Source organism: Euprymna scolopes, chromosome 23, assembly GCF_053919585.1.
Source record: "Euprymna scolopes isolate OS-2025 chromosome 23, ASM5391958v1, whole genome shotgun sequence".
Lineage (NCBI taxonomy): Eukaryota > Metazoa > Mollusca > Cephalopoda > Sepiida > Sepiolidae > Euprymna > Euprymna scolopes.
Window position 1 is genome coordinate 68,130,798 of NC_136504.1, and position 13,871 is coordinate 68,144,668.

At 34.2% G+C, this 13,871-nt stretch overlaps 1 protein-coding gene across 1 annotated transcript in view; it reads right to left on the reverse strand.

Annotated features, from left to right (window-relative positions):
• The window catches only part of LOC145245626 (acid-sensing ion channel 2-like), a 40,849-nt gene that overhangs the window by 13,384 nt on the left and 13,594 nt on the right, over nucleotides 1-13,871 (reverse strand). Inside the window, exon 4 of the mRNA XM_080107193.1 lies at nucleotides 7,948-8,101. Within this exon, the coding sequence (XP_079963319.1) occupies nucleotides 7,948-8,101 (154 nt within the window). The remainder of the gene's footprint in view (nucleotides 1-7,947; nucleotides 8,102-13,871) is intronic.

The window sequence follows — 13,871 nt, forward strand, 5'->3', positions numbered from 1 at the left end:
TATATATATATATATATATATATACTAGCAGAAGTACCCGTCAAAAACAGCATACAGAAAATTGCCTGTGATTGGTGAAAGTATGATGGTTTATGAAAAGGAGGAGGTTGTAAAGAGATAGGTTTTGATACTCAAAAATTTTACCCGAAGCAAAATATGATGAAAGTAAAGATAATTTTCGCAAAAATATATTTTTTTAATATCAACTTTGTTTCCATTTGTAGCCAAGAATGACCAACAAAATGATGTTTCCTTACAAAGAGAAAATGTTATATATATAATAATATAAATATACAAAAAATAAATGTTACCATTGTCAATAAAAGTTACTTTTATGGTAGAAAAGTTCATAGGTTTGCATTTTTAAGTAGTTTGTAAAAAAATTTTTTTTTAATTCACAAACCGGTTTAAAACAAAATCAAAATGGTAGCGACTTTGAAATGGAGAGCCCCGTTTTCAATTTGAAGGAGGGGCACCTGAGCATTCTGTGTTAACAATTTAAGAGAGTTCCGTCAACGTAAGGAATATTTATAAACATATTTTAATGTTTTCCGTTATTTTGTGCTTGAGGAATGTTCAATTACGGCATGTGTAGTTTATATAAAAAGTCATTTAAGTAGTTACTGCCTCAAATTTCGTTTTAATTTCGGTTCCTGAAATTATTTTAAGTAAAGAGCATTAAAAACTATTTCAAAACAAAAAAAAACATGAACTGAACTTTTATTGACTATGATAACATTTACTTCTTGCATATTTATTTTTTCGGCTAGTCGTTTGTTGGATTTTCTGCTAAACACTCTTACTAAATAATATCGACGAAATATCGAAAAACAAAGAAACAAAAACAGTTTTGAAAAATAATGAAGCTTTACTTACTTTAGGAAAATAATCCGAAACAGCAAAATGGGATATTAAAAAAGTAAACACGTAATTACTTTAGTTTTTTAAAGAAAAGAACCGATATAAATATGAATAAGAAGAAAATGGCGCCCTTTTCAAGAAGAACAGCTTTGTTTCAGTTTTACAGTATTGAACGGTGTAGTATTGCGCCGTCGGATTCAGGGTTGTACTATTATAATGTAAAGAATGTGCAGAAAGGGTTGTAATCAACGGAATTCCTTCTAGTACATTGACAAAAAAAGCTTAAACAGATATATAAATAAAAATAAAAAGGTTATGTAAATGTTTTTAAAAAGACACGTAATCACGTGAGCAGGATTTTTTTCCTTCTTTTGACACGATAACAAGTAACGTTCTTATTTTTTATTATTTATCTATTTATCTATTTACGAAAGCGTGCCACGTGCAAGTGGAGAAGGAGAAAAACAGAGTTATGCAAAATTTGTGTCGAGAATTGTCTAAAGTTCCGACTTTTTTTGGCTTTCACTATAATAAGAACGTGAATTTATGAGGTGAATTTATTTGATACAATATGATTCAACTCAAAAAAATAAATAAAAGCTAACGTGAATTAAGATTAAAGTTAAGGTGTTATTGTGGACCTTCACCCCTTTTAAAAAACCTTGTTAAACTTTGTGACATATTTACATTCTATGGAGGTCAGGCACGAACGAACACCCAATAATTTTATTATACTATATTTCTTCAAAGGGAAACATAATTATCAAAGTATACTTACGCAAACAGATATGAAAAGTCTTTGTTAAAGTTTGTGCCATATTTCCATGGAGTAGAGGCGCGAACGCAGACCCCACAATTTTATTATACCATCCCTATTTAAGTTGAAACATACTTATCAAAGTATTCTTATGTACATCTATATTAAAAACCCTGGTAAACGTTTTTTTTTCATTTTTTATTTCCATACTTTGGGGGCCAGGCGCGAATGCAGACCCCACAATTTTTATGAACCACCGTTCTGCCAGATCAAACATACCCAGTCCTGATCCTCAATACATCTTCTATCATTATATGTAATTAGTTTTTAAAATAGTCAACCATATAGGAGCCTATTCGTGACCACACACACACACACACACACACACACACACACACACACACACACAGACGTTCAGCTTTATATATATATATATATATATATATATATATATATATATATATATATATATAACTGAAATTTTAAAGTAATATTCGCACACAAGCGTAAATTTTCCTAGTGTGCGTTGAGGTGGAGTATTAAAGTTGACATTATAATCTGTTTATATTGAGAATATTGTTTAGTATTAGCAGGCATAGTTTAATAGTGTTTAGTATTAGTAGACATAGTTTAATATTGTTTAGTATTAATAGGCATAGTTTAATATTGTTTAGTATTAATAGGCATAGTTTAATATTGTTTAGTATTAGCAGATAAAGTTTAATATTGTTTAGTATTAGTAGACATAGTTTAATATTGTTTAGTATTAGCAGATAAAGTTTAATATTGTTTAGTATTAGTAGACATAGTTTAATATTGTTTAGTATTAGTAGACATAGTTTAATATTGTTTAGTATTAGTAGACATAGTTTAATATTGTTTAGTATTAGCAGATATAGTTTAATATTGTTTAGTATTAGCAGACATAGTTTAATATTGTTTAGTATTAGTAGACATAGTTTAATAGTGTTTAGTATTAGCAGATAAAGTTTAATATTGTTTAGTATTAGTAGACATAGTTTAATATTGTTTAGTATTAGCAGATAAAGTTTAATATTGTTTAGTATTAGTAGACATAGTTTAATATTGTTTAGTATTAGTAGACATAGTTTAATATTGTTTAGTATTAGTAGACATAGTTTAATATTGTTTAGTATTAGCAAACATAGTTTAATATTGTTTAGTATTAGTAGACATAGTTTAATATTGTTTAGTATTAGCAAACATAGTTTAATATTGTTTAGTATTAGTAGACATAGTTTAATATTGTTTAGTGTTAGTAGACATAGTTTAATATTGTTTAGTATTAGCAAACATAGTTTAATATTGTTTAGTATTAGCAGATAAAGTTTAATATTGTTTAGTATTAGTAGACATAGTTTAATATTGTTTAGTATTAGTAGACATAGTTTAATATTGTTTAGTATTAGCAGATATAGTTTAATATTATTTAGTATTAGTAGACATAGTTTAATATTGTTTAGTATTAGCAGATATAGTTTAATATTGTTTAGTATTAGTAGACATAGTTTAATATTGTTTAGTATTAGCAGACATAGTTTAATATTGTTTAGTATTAGTAGACATAGTTTAATATTGTTTAGTATTAGCAGACATAGTTTAATATTGTTTAGTATTAGTAGGCATAGTTTAATATTGTTTAGTATTAGTAGACATAGTTTAATATTGTTTAGTATTAGTAGACATAGTTTAATATTGTTTAGTATTAGTAGACATAGTTTAATATTGTTTAGTATTAGCAGATATAGTTTAATATTATTTAGTATTAGTAGACATAGTTTAATATTGTTTAGTATTAGCAGATATAGTTTAATATTATTTAGTATTAGTAGACATAGTTTAATATTGTTTAGTATTAGTAGACATAGTTTAATATTGTTTAGTATTAGTAGACATAGTTTAATATTGTTTAGTATTAGTAGACATAATTTAATATTGTTTAGTATTAGCAGATAAAGTTTAATATTGTTTAGTATTAGCAGACATAATTTAATATTGTTTAGTATTAGCAGATAAAGTTTAATATTGTTTAGTATTAGTAGACATAATTTAATATTGTTTAGTATTAGCAGATAAAGTTTAATATTGTTTAGTATTAGCAGACATAATTTAATATTGTTTAGTATTAGCAGATAAAGTTTAATATTAGTATTAGTAGACATAGTTTAATATTGTTTAGTATTAGTAGACATAGTTTAATATTGTTTAGTATTAGTAGACATAGTTTAATATTGTTTAGTATTAGTAGACATAATAGTGTAAAACTTACTACTTGCTCTTTTTCCACATACAAAAACATCACGGTAAGAACATTTTCTTCTGTTTCCTGAAAGAAATAAAATTGATTTCATTTGTCTTATCTTCAATCATTTGAACTTCAATATGGAAAAATATGAATACTTATAATCAAACTAAAGAGCAATAGGAATATACAGATCAAATTCTATTATATATATATATATATATATATATATATATATATATATATATATATATATATATATATATATATTTTCTTTTCCTTATAAGGGAAATGGTTTCCATAATGTTTTATTATTAAAGTGTTTTTTTATCCAATAAGTCTGAAGAAAGGCTGTTATTGTGAAAATTTTCAAACGACATAATGTTTTAATTTGTCCGAATAGTCTTGAAACAATTGTAATTAACGATGAAATACACTATTTGTTGCTATCAACCCATTCTTGGATGTCTTGGTTTTTGTTAAAACATTATATATATATATATATATATATATATATATATATATATATATATATATATATATATATATATATATATATATATATATATATATATATATATATTATAAAATAAATAAGTCGACTAAAAAAAAATCACGAATTGTAATAATAAAACCCAAAGCGCTTTTCGTCAGACAAACCTTTCAAGTATATATGTCTGAAAGAAGGAAAAAACTTTTTTTCTGTAGAAATACTAATACGAAAGGGATAGAAATGAAAAAAAAAAACTTACATGGAATGGAACTATTTGGGGGGACACATTCCATGTAAATTATTCTTTTTTTCGTTTTTATCCCTTTCAACAGAAAAAAAGTGTGTCGGCGTTGAAACTGTCACATACGAGTAAAGCAAGCTAGAATATTAAAAGCCATTTAAGGCTCTTCTTCAAACGAGCATAGGCAAGCATTTAATCATTTTTATTTTTGGAATGACAGTGTGTGAGAGGCCCCTACACCCAGAAGGAATCATTTCATAAAGTCTATTTTTAGATCACAGTGTGCAAGGGAATATTTTTTCGCCGTTTAAACCAAAAGAAACCACTCATCAAAAAAAGATCCCAATTCAGAACATAAACATCACAGCCGACGACCCTTCGACAAGTACATCGACGTGAATAATTATCCCGTGCAACAGGAACACTGTAATAGTACAATTCCCGCTAGAATAATATTCACAACTTTCTCAGCTTCAATTTGATTTGACTCATGAATATAAACCTCAAACAGATGCATCCCTACAGCATGTTAAAGCACAAAAAAAACAAACACAAATCAAATAAAAAAATGACGACCAGCGTTAAAAGCTGCTTTGTCTATAACTACATCTGCCGGATGAGTATAAATAAAGCGTTTTTTTTTCAACACGTAGTCAGTCGTAGCTAGATCGCCGAACGGCGAGGTTGGGCCCGTCAGTGGCATAATCCAACACAGCAGCAGCAGTTATGCCCACACAGAACGAGTTAGACTACCTCCCCACGGCAATAGCAGCAGCACCAGCCACTCGCCGTCAACTCACTCGATTTCCAGGAGCCCAGCATCTCAAGTCAGCGCATATTTCCTGTAGCCACTGGCGACGATCTAATAGCTGTATCAGTTCAAACACCAGCTGGACTCCAAACCTCAGCTTAAGACCTCCTACCACCATTCAGTTTCTTTTTGGAAAATAAACCTGAACGGATTTATATTTGTTCACAAGGGTACCCAGTGCATTTGTCATCTCTTCTTTGCCATTGTCTTTTTGTTGCCTGTGTTGTCTTTTAGTTGTGGGGTTGATTGCCATCGACATCCTGCCCCTAAACAAGTGATGACCAAGGCGTGATCTTAGGCACAGGCAAACGGCTGACAGAAAAGATGGCAGAAACCTCAGACAGAAAGTGGATCAACGTATCAGCTTCCCTGATTCAGTTGCCCACGTTCAATCATGACTATCAAACGTCTCGACAAACTCAACCCAGAACCAACAACGAGCTTTTGACTTCATACGAAATTTACAAAAAGCCAAGCTCCGTAAATATCAACAACCTCATTCATGGCCTTCAAACTTTCTCCGACGACTGATTCACCAAACCTGGATCCTCATGGATATTTTGTCAAGCACATAAAATCCATGGACATCAATAACAACCACGATGGAAGAAAGTCGCACTAACGAGTTAAACTGCAACATACACATAAAAAAACTCAATAACTGGCTGTCGTGGAAGAAGTCACACCAGTTCAAAACGAATTAAGCTGCAACACGCACATGAAAAAAATTCAACAACAAGGGTCTCCTCCTGGATAATTGATTGCAATTCAATTACCAAAGAAGCAATATTGAAGGTATCTGCAAATGTTTTCGAATGTAGTTGCGAGGATTGTCAGGATGATGAGTGCGAGTGAGTCTGCACGATTGTTTGCGTTCTTAGTCTGCAAGCACGTCTGCAGAGTTCAAGGGATAACTGCTCGTAAGTCTGCACTTGTTGACTGCATCATCTGTGATATGGGGATATTGATAGTGCACTCTGGTTGAAGTCAGATACACAAAGGCTTGCAAGCAAGTCTGCAATGGCAGATACAAACGAGTTTGTACTCGTGTTGGTGTGCATCGTTCGTGTTGATCGGGTCCCCTATGTGTGGGTTGAATCAACGAATGGCCAGTCGTTGAGTTTTTTTAATGTGCGTATTGCAGCTTAACTCGTTTTAAACTGGTGTGATTTCTTGGATATTAAACATTCTCCTGTCACGGCCAAAATACCCGAAGACTGTATTGCACCAACTCATCCATCTAGACTTATATTCTATTGTTTCATCGAACTTTAATCTGGATTACCCCCCCCCCCCTTCATGTCACGCATCGGTCGTGCAAGTTAAACCTTATTTTGCACACTGTTTTTTCGAAGTTAAATGAAACTGTTTTTCTTCCTCTGTTCGTTTTGGTATAAGCTATGAGCCATATCTCAGCTTTATCATTTAAAATTTTTTTATTATCATACGCTATCATCGACCCCAATAAAAGCCGAGTGTGACAACACAGACAGCGGAAGTCGTCTAGACGGGAGTAAAGGCACGATGTGACTGAAATTTAAGATCTAACCTTGCGATTTTTTGTGACATTCTCGGCGACTGCAAGCAGATTTTTATATTCTTTTAAGTTACATTGAATTTCTTTTCCAATCGGATTGTTTTTCACTCTACAATTTACTAGCTCGTTTTGGCTGACATTGAAATTCTGATTATTTGTTTTAAAAAAAAACTTTCTTCGCTTCTTGGTTTTACCATCGAGTGAGTCTTTATGCATTCTGGACCTTCTATATTCGGTTTGTTTCCCCCCCCCCATTTTCACATGTTTTGACCGATATGAACATTTCTTTTTGCATTTTATGACAGATCATCAGAAAGTGCTGTTTCATTTAATGTCATAACCAGCAAATTCTTAGCTCAGCTATACTAATAATTTGATAATATCTATCTTTCTTCTGAAGATTCTTTGAAACTCTGTGGAATAATGATTTCTTGAAAATTGGTGTATTCTGTCGAACAATAAATTTCCTTGTAAATTTTAATATACAGTCTTGATTTCTTTTTCTTATATATATATATATATATATATATATATATATATATATATATATATATATGTGTGTGTGTGTGTGTGTGTGTGTGTGTGTGTGTGTGCGCGTGTGTGTGTGTGTGTGTGCGTATTGTTTTAAAGTTTTATTCCAGAGCATGTATAAATAAGCAACAGAATTCATCTCTTCACTGACAAATAAAGATTTGGTCACTGGAATTGGAATTCTATTGTTTATATGTATTCTTATTATAAACTAATATATTCTTAGAAGCTCATATATTCTGATCAGAGGCTTATATTTTTTTACAGGATTTTATATTTTAGAATCTTGAAGCAAGGGAGCAGACTACATGGTAGATAATTTTAACCACAAGCTGATGCACAATAAAATACTAAAAATCTTTAGATAACTAAACCATGAATAGTGATCTTCGTTTGTACAAAACTATTCTAAGCTAAATAAACGCAATAAGTACTTTCACTCTCTGCACTTACCTTTAGTAAACGGATACAAACAATTACATTCACTGACAATGTAATTTGACCGACATTCCAGTTTACAATTTACTTGGCTGTAAGCACTGAAAGTCTCTTTATTTTCGACGCAGTCGCCCTCTTTTGGATGATAAGGATAACCAAGAAGGCTTATCTAGTTAGAATAAAGAAAACAATAGAATTAAAAACTCTTTTCATGTATATGGTTTGATATGTCTTTTTAATTTTGGTAAATGTTACCTTACGCTACAACAGAACACTGATCACGCTAATTTGTTTTTTAGGTCGTTGACAACGAATCTGATAATCAAACCTGCTGCAAATTTACCGTTTGCATGGTATGAACCCCTAGACCTTGGGACTATTTTGTGCCATTTCACCACCTTCGGTAGTGTTTTCCTACATGATACGTTCACCGCCCCCCTGCCCCTCTCCAATGTAAACAGAATTTTTGTAAAATGGTAAATGTCGGCGCGTTACTTATGGAAAAACGGTTAATTATTAAACTGCAGAAGCACCTGTTAAACTACACGTCCTATAATTGAATACCCCCACTCCCAAAAAAGAACGAAAAACATAAAAATATGTTTGGTGCTTATGTTTTTGTAAACCGCTCGTGAAAACTTTTTTTTCTAGATCAATTAAAAGCATTAAAACTACATTAAAAAAAAAAATAAATAAAATAAATAAACCACATATTTTTTTAAACTTCCGAATCCAAGTTGAGGAGCCGTTGCTTAAAATGAGAAGCTATTACAAAAAGGCTGATTGGGAAGCCATCAGTGAATACATTCGAGATGCCCCATGGGCTCATATCTTTTCTCTTCCTTCTGAACAGTGTGTCAATGAGACAACTGAATGGTGCAAAGCAGGCATTGAAGCATATATTCACGGAAATACTATAGAAAGCCCCACTCTCCCCAATGGTTCACTTTAAATTGTGCAGTTACCATTGCACAAAGGAAGCAGGCATTCTGCCGATTTATTCGTCATAAGTCAAGTACAAATATGCAGAAATATATAGATACTCGAAATCATCGTAAGAGTGAAATAGCCAACAGAAGGCATACAGAAATAACCAGAAAATGCAGAGTTATAGAAGGTAGGAACTCACAATTTTTGTAAAATTTATAATAGTGTAGTAAATAAAAAAAAAAACACCAGTGATTCGTCTACTATCCAACAACCAGGTGCTTGCTTGCATGACGATCGAGAAGGCCGAACTGCTTGCCTGGCGATTTGCCTCCAACTCCACCTTAGACCTCACAAACAATTCGCTCCCAAATTTCCCTATGCAGACTGAAGCCACACTTGATGATCTGGTAATCACTTTTTCTCTTGTCCATGATATCATGAAAACTTAGACACCTTCAAGTCATATGGGCCTGATCTCATCCCTGCTGTACTAATTAAGAAATACTTAGCTAAGCTAGCCCTTGTACTTTTCAAACTCTACAACAAATGCTTTGCAGAATTTTCCTGGAAAATTACCTCTGTGGTACCAGTTTATAGTCGAAATTCCATCAAGATTTCGATCATAACCAAAATTTGGAAAAATCGGAAGTTGAAATTCTGTCAAAAATGACCGAAGTTGTTTAGGTCAAAGGTAAGTATCATATAAGATGAAGCCTTCATTGGCTACAATATGAGCCAAGTAGTAAGTCTATGATAAACAGAACCGAAATTATCAATAAATGTGATTTTCACCTTTTCTGTAACCTTGCACTTAAATTTAGAACTAAATATCCCAAAATTAAATCAACTTTTAATTATAACATGAATGATATTTTCGAAAAGTTTGGTAATGATTGGTCAAGTCATGTAAATGCTGGAGAACAAACAAACAAACAAACAAACAAACAAACAAACAAGTGATAAACCAACAGATAAATGCAACCGAAAACATCACCTCCTTCGCAGAGGTGGTGGTGGTGGTAACAACAACAACAACAACAACAACAACAACAACAACAACAACAACAACAACAACAACAACAACAACAACAACACTAGGGAACAATTTTTTACTTTGTGAATGTTGTCTAGATTTCTACAATTGATTTAGGGTATTTTTGTACTGTTGAATCAGGAAATGGCATCGTTTCTCTCCATCAGGTTATATTTTTGTGCTAAGTTTATTTATTTATTTATTTTTTTTTACATGGAGGTCACCACTTATCACGGCTAGAAGCCACTCGGGGATACGGGTTATTGTGTGTACAGTAATCAATGGGATAGTATCGTAGTAATAGTTAGTATCGGAGATTTGATAAAGTATCACTACTTAAGGGGGCGGTGCATCAAGAATTTATTTATGTCGGACTTGAAGACATCCAAGTTGAAGTCAGGAGAGAAACAGGCAAGCGGCAGAGAGTTCCACAGGTGTGCAGTTCTAAGAAAGAAGCTTTGTTCATGGAATCTACGTTTTGATTTTGGTACAGATAAAGAGTGGGTAAAATTATTGACAGTGGTTTCAGCTAAACGGGTGTTTTTCGAGAAAAATTGGCGAGGGGGGACCAGAGATTGGAGCTCAGACGAGCACTTGCCATGGAAATAATAATAAAACAAAGATAGGCTCGCAACGTCTCTTCTGTGGGAGAGAGGTTGCAGTGAAAAGAAAAGAGCATCCCCCACTCAGCCACGAAGTCTATTTTGTACTCTGTCTAGGCAGGATAGGCTGTTTTTAGCAGCTCCTGCCCAGATGTGGCAACAGTATTCCATCCTTGGACGTACTTGGCTTTTATATAGATAGAGAATTGCATCATTAGTGAGATATCTTCTGGAGCGGTAGAAGGATCCCACCATTTTCCCAGCGACCTTGGCCACAGACTTGATGTATGTGTTCCATTTCAGATCAGGAGTGAAGGTCAAACCCAGAAGCTTATCAAAACATGGGGGCTCCCTTAGATGAAACCCATCCATTTCCATTTCAATCGATGCCAGATGAGGATCAGAGCGTTTATGATGTAAAGATAGGGGCTTGGTTTTAGATGCATTAAAGGTAACCAGCCACCTCTTACCCCATTGTACCATGCGCTCAAGATCAGAGGAGAGAGAATCAGAGAGAACATCATCATTTACGGCCTTTGATGTGTTGCCATAGATGGTCATGTCATCAACATATATGCCAACGAATGATTTAAGTATGTGTTTTGGGAGATCATTGATGTAGATCAGGAAGAGAGTTGGACCCAGGATGGACCCCTGAGGGACTCCAGCATTAATACTGTGGGCCTCTGATTTCTGCCCATCAACCACTACTCTTATGAGCCTATCAGAGAGAAATGATTTAATGATTGAGAAAACATTTCCAGTTATACCGTAGCTGGAAATCTTGTGAAGTAGGCCTTTATGCCATACCTTATCGAAGGCTTTTGATATGTCAAGAGCAATTGCCCTAGAAAGGAAGTCTTTGTCGAGAGATTCACTAATCCTATGGGATATAACTGTTAGCACATCATCTGTAGATCTAGCAGAACGGAAACCATATTGCATGTCACTAAGAAGGTTGTTTCTGTTGAGGTGGTTGACTACTTCTCTATTTAATATGGATTCCAGTAACTTACTCATGACACACAAGAAACTTATTGGTCTGTATTGAGAGGGAGATGACTTATCACCTGAGTTCTTAAATACAGGGCATACTGATGAAGTTTTTCAGGGTGTTGGAAGCACTTCTCCTTAAGGCAGCGCTTAAACAGTTTTGTAAGTATAGGGGCAAGTTCTGGTTTAAGTTTTTCAACACTATAATTAGAATGCCGTCTGGGCCAGCTGCTTTACTGGAATCAAGGTTCTTGATTATTTTGGCAACCTCACACACAGATATTTATATGTTGGATAGTGTGTTGCCTGTTGTAGGAGAAAATACGGGGAGTTGATGGCCTTCGTCGCATAGGGTAGAGTTTGCTGCAAAGTTCTTGACAAATAGTTTGGCTTTGTCTGATGCTGACGAGATGATCTCTGGCCCATTGATAATGGTTGGGATAGAACGTACGCTTCTGTTTAGGATCCTATTTGCTATTTGCCAGAACTGGTGGGAACCAAGCCGCTGCTCAGCTACTTTGGATTTAACGGATTGAGCATATAGCTCTCTTGCATTTTTTATTACTCTTTTACAGTGGTTGCTGGCGGTCCTGAAAGCAGCTTTAGTCTCAGTGCATCTATTACGTTGGTAGCTATGGAAAAAGTGATTTCTGTGCATGATGGCAGCAGCATATTCTGGGGAGAACCATGGCTGGTTGTTAGGTTTTTGTTTGAATTTTTTGGATAGTATGAATCGGTCTATGCCTACAATTAACCATTCGGTCAGGTCTGATACTATAGAGGACACATCCTTTTTAAACATGGAATGCAGAGGTAGATCAGATATGAATGTACGGAAGCTATCCCAGTCAGCCATTATTTGAAATAAATCAGATCTTGTGACTAAATCGATTATATTTTTGTGGCATTATCAGCTAATTTTTGTCAATGCATATCATCCTAAATATATTTTTAAGAAATAAGATATGTTTTGCCCACAACATATATTGATTACTTGGTAAAAACATTGATTACTGTAAACTGAATTGTGGGCATTGATAAAGATGTCCACGTAAATTGTATGTTGCTTCACCATTGTTCAAACTTCAGGGCTTGAACTTCTGTCCCTTTGAACTCTTAGAATACTCAGTGGCAAGGAGGTCTCTCTTCAGATTCCAACAGTAGTCAGTCATCATAACTGTGTCCCAATGACCCTGTGCTTCCATCTCTTTCAGATGATGATGCAATCTTTCCTTCTGCTCGTCTCAGGAAACCAGTCCATATATGAAAATAGTGCATCTTGACGCTCATGTTACAACCCAAGTTTCTGAAAGCAGTCTGCATAGTTTCTGGCTTTATTGTTGCTAAGAAAATTATTCACTACCAGAACAAATGCCTTCCATGCTGTCAGTTTCTCTTCATTCAGTGAATTCTCAAACTGTTCATCTCTGAACTGCTGGATCTGAGGACCCCCAAATATGCCAGCTTTCAACTTCTTCATAGTCAATCATAAAAAAGCCTGGCACAAGTGAAGCAGTCACCACTATTATGAAGTGGTTGATTAAGCCAAGCTTGATGTGCAGTGGTGGGAAGGTATTCTTTCTCTACCCACCAGAGGGCCATCAATGACGTTCCTTTCTATGCAAGACACCAATTCCTTCTGCACAGGCCAGTCCTTCTTCATGTATGCTGAGCACTAATTTTTGGAAGATTTTTAGGTTTTCTGACTTCAAAGTGATCCCTTTTCAGCATAATCTCCAAGAACTATTGAATACTTTTTATCATTAAAATAATAATTTCCAATTAAAACAATTATTCGACATGGTATTTTACTCCTACCAACTTCTCTAAAATACTCCACGCATGCATACATGTTTTTTTTTAATTTTTTTTTTTTATTACATTTTCACCCCAAACAAGGCACATTGCCACTTTGGTGTAGGGGGCTACTATCAGGGGAAACATCTACTGGGGTACTATGTAGGGATTAGGGCAGCGAGATGTTGGTTCACGTTGCACTTGAACTTATGCATGTCAGTACAGTTGGGGAAGCAGTGACCTGGAATGGAATTCCAAAGTCTAGCAGTTCTGGGGAAGAAACTACTGGAGTAGAAAGATCTTTTACATCTAGGGATCTCTACAGTGTGGGGGTGGGATTTTGCAGCTTGTCGGGTCTGTCGAGGGTGTTCACGTCGTGGGGGCACAAGTGCTTGCAGTTCTTCAGAGCATTCACCATTATAATACTTGTAGAACAGGCAGAGGGATGCAACGTTTCGACGATGGGACAGAGGCTGAAGTTTAGATGCCAGTTTAGGGCCTATCAGATTTGCGACTCTCTTTTGAACCCTGTCAAGGAGCGAGAGACTAGTAGCCGATGCACCGGCCCAAATATGACAGCAATA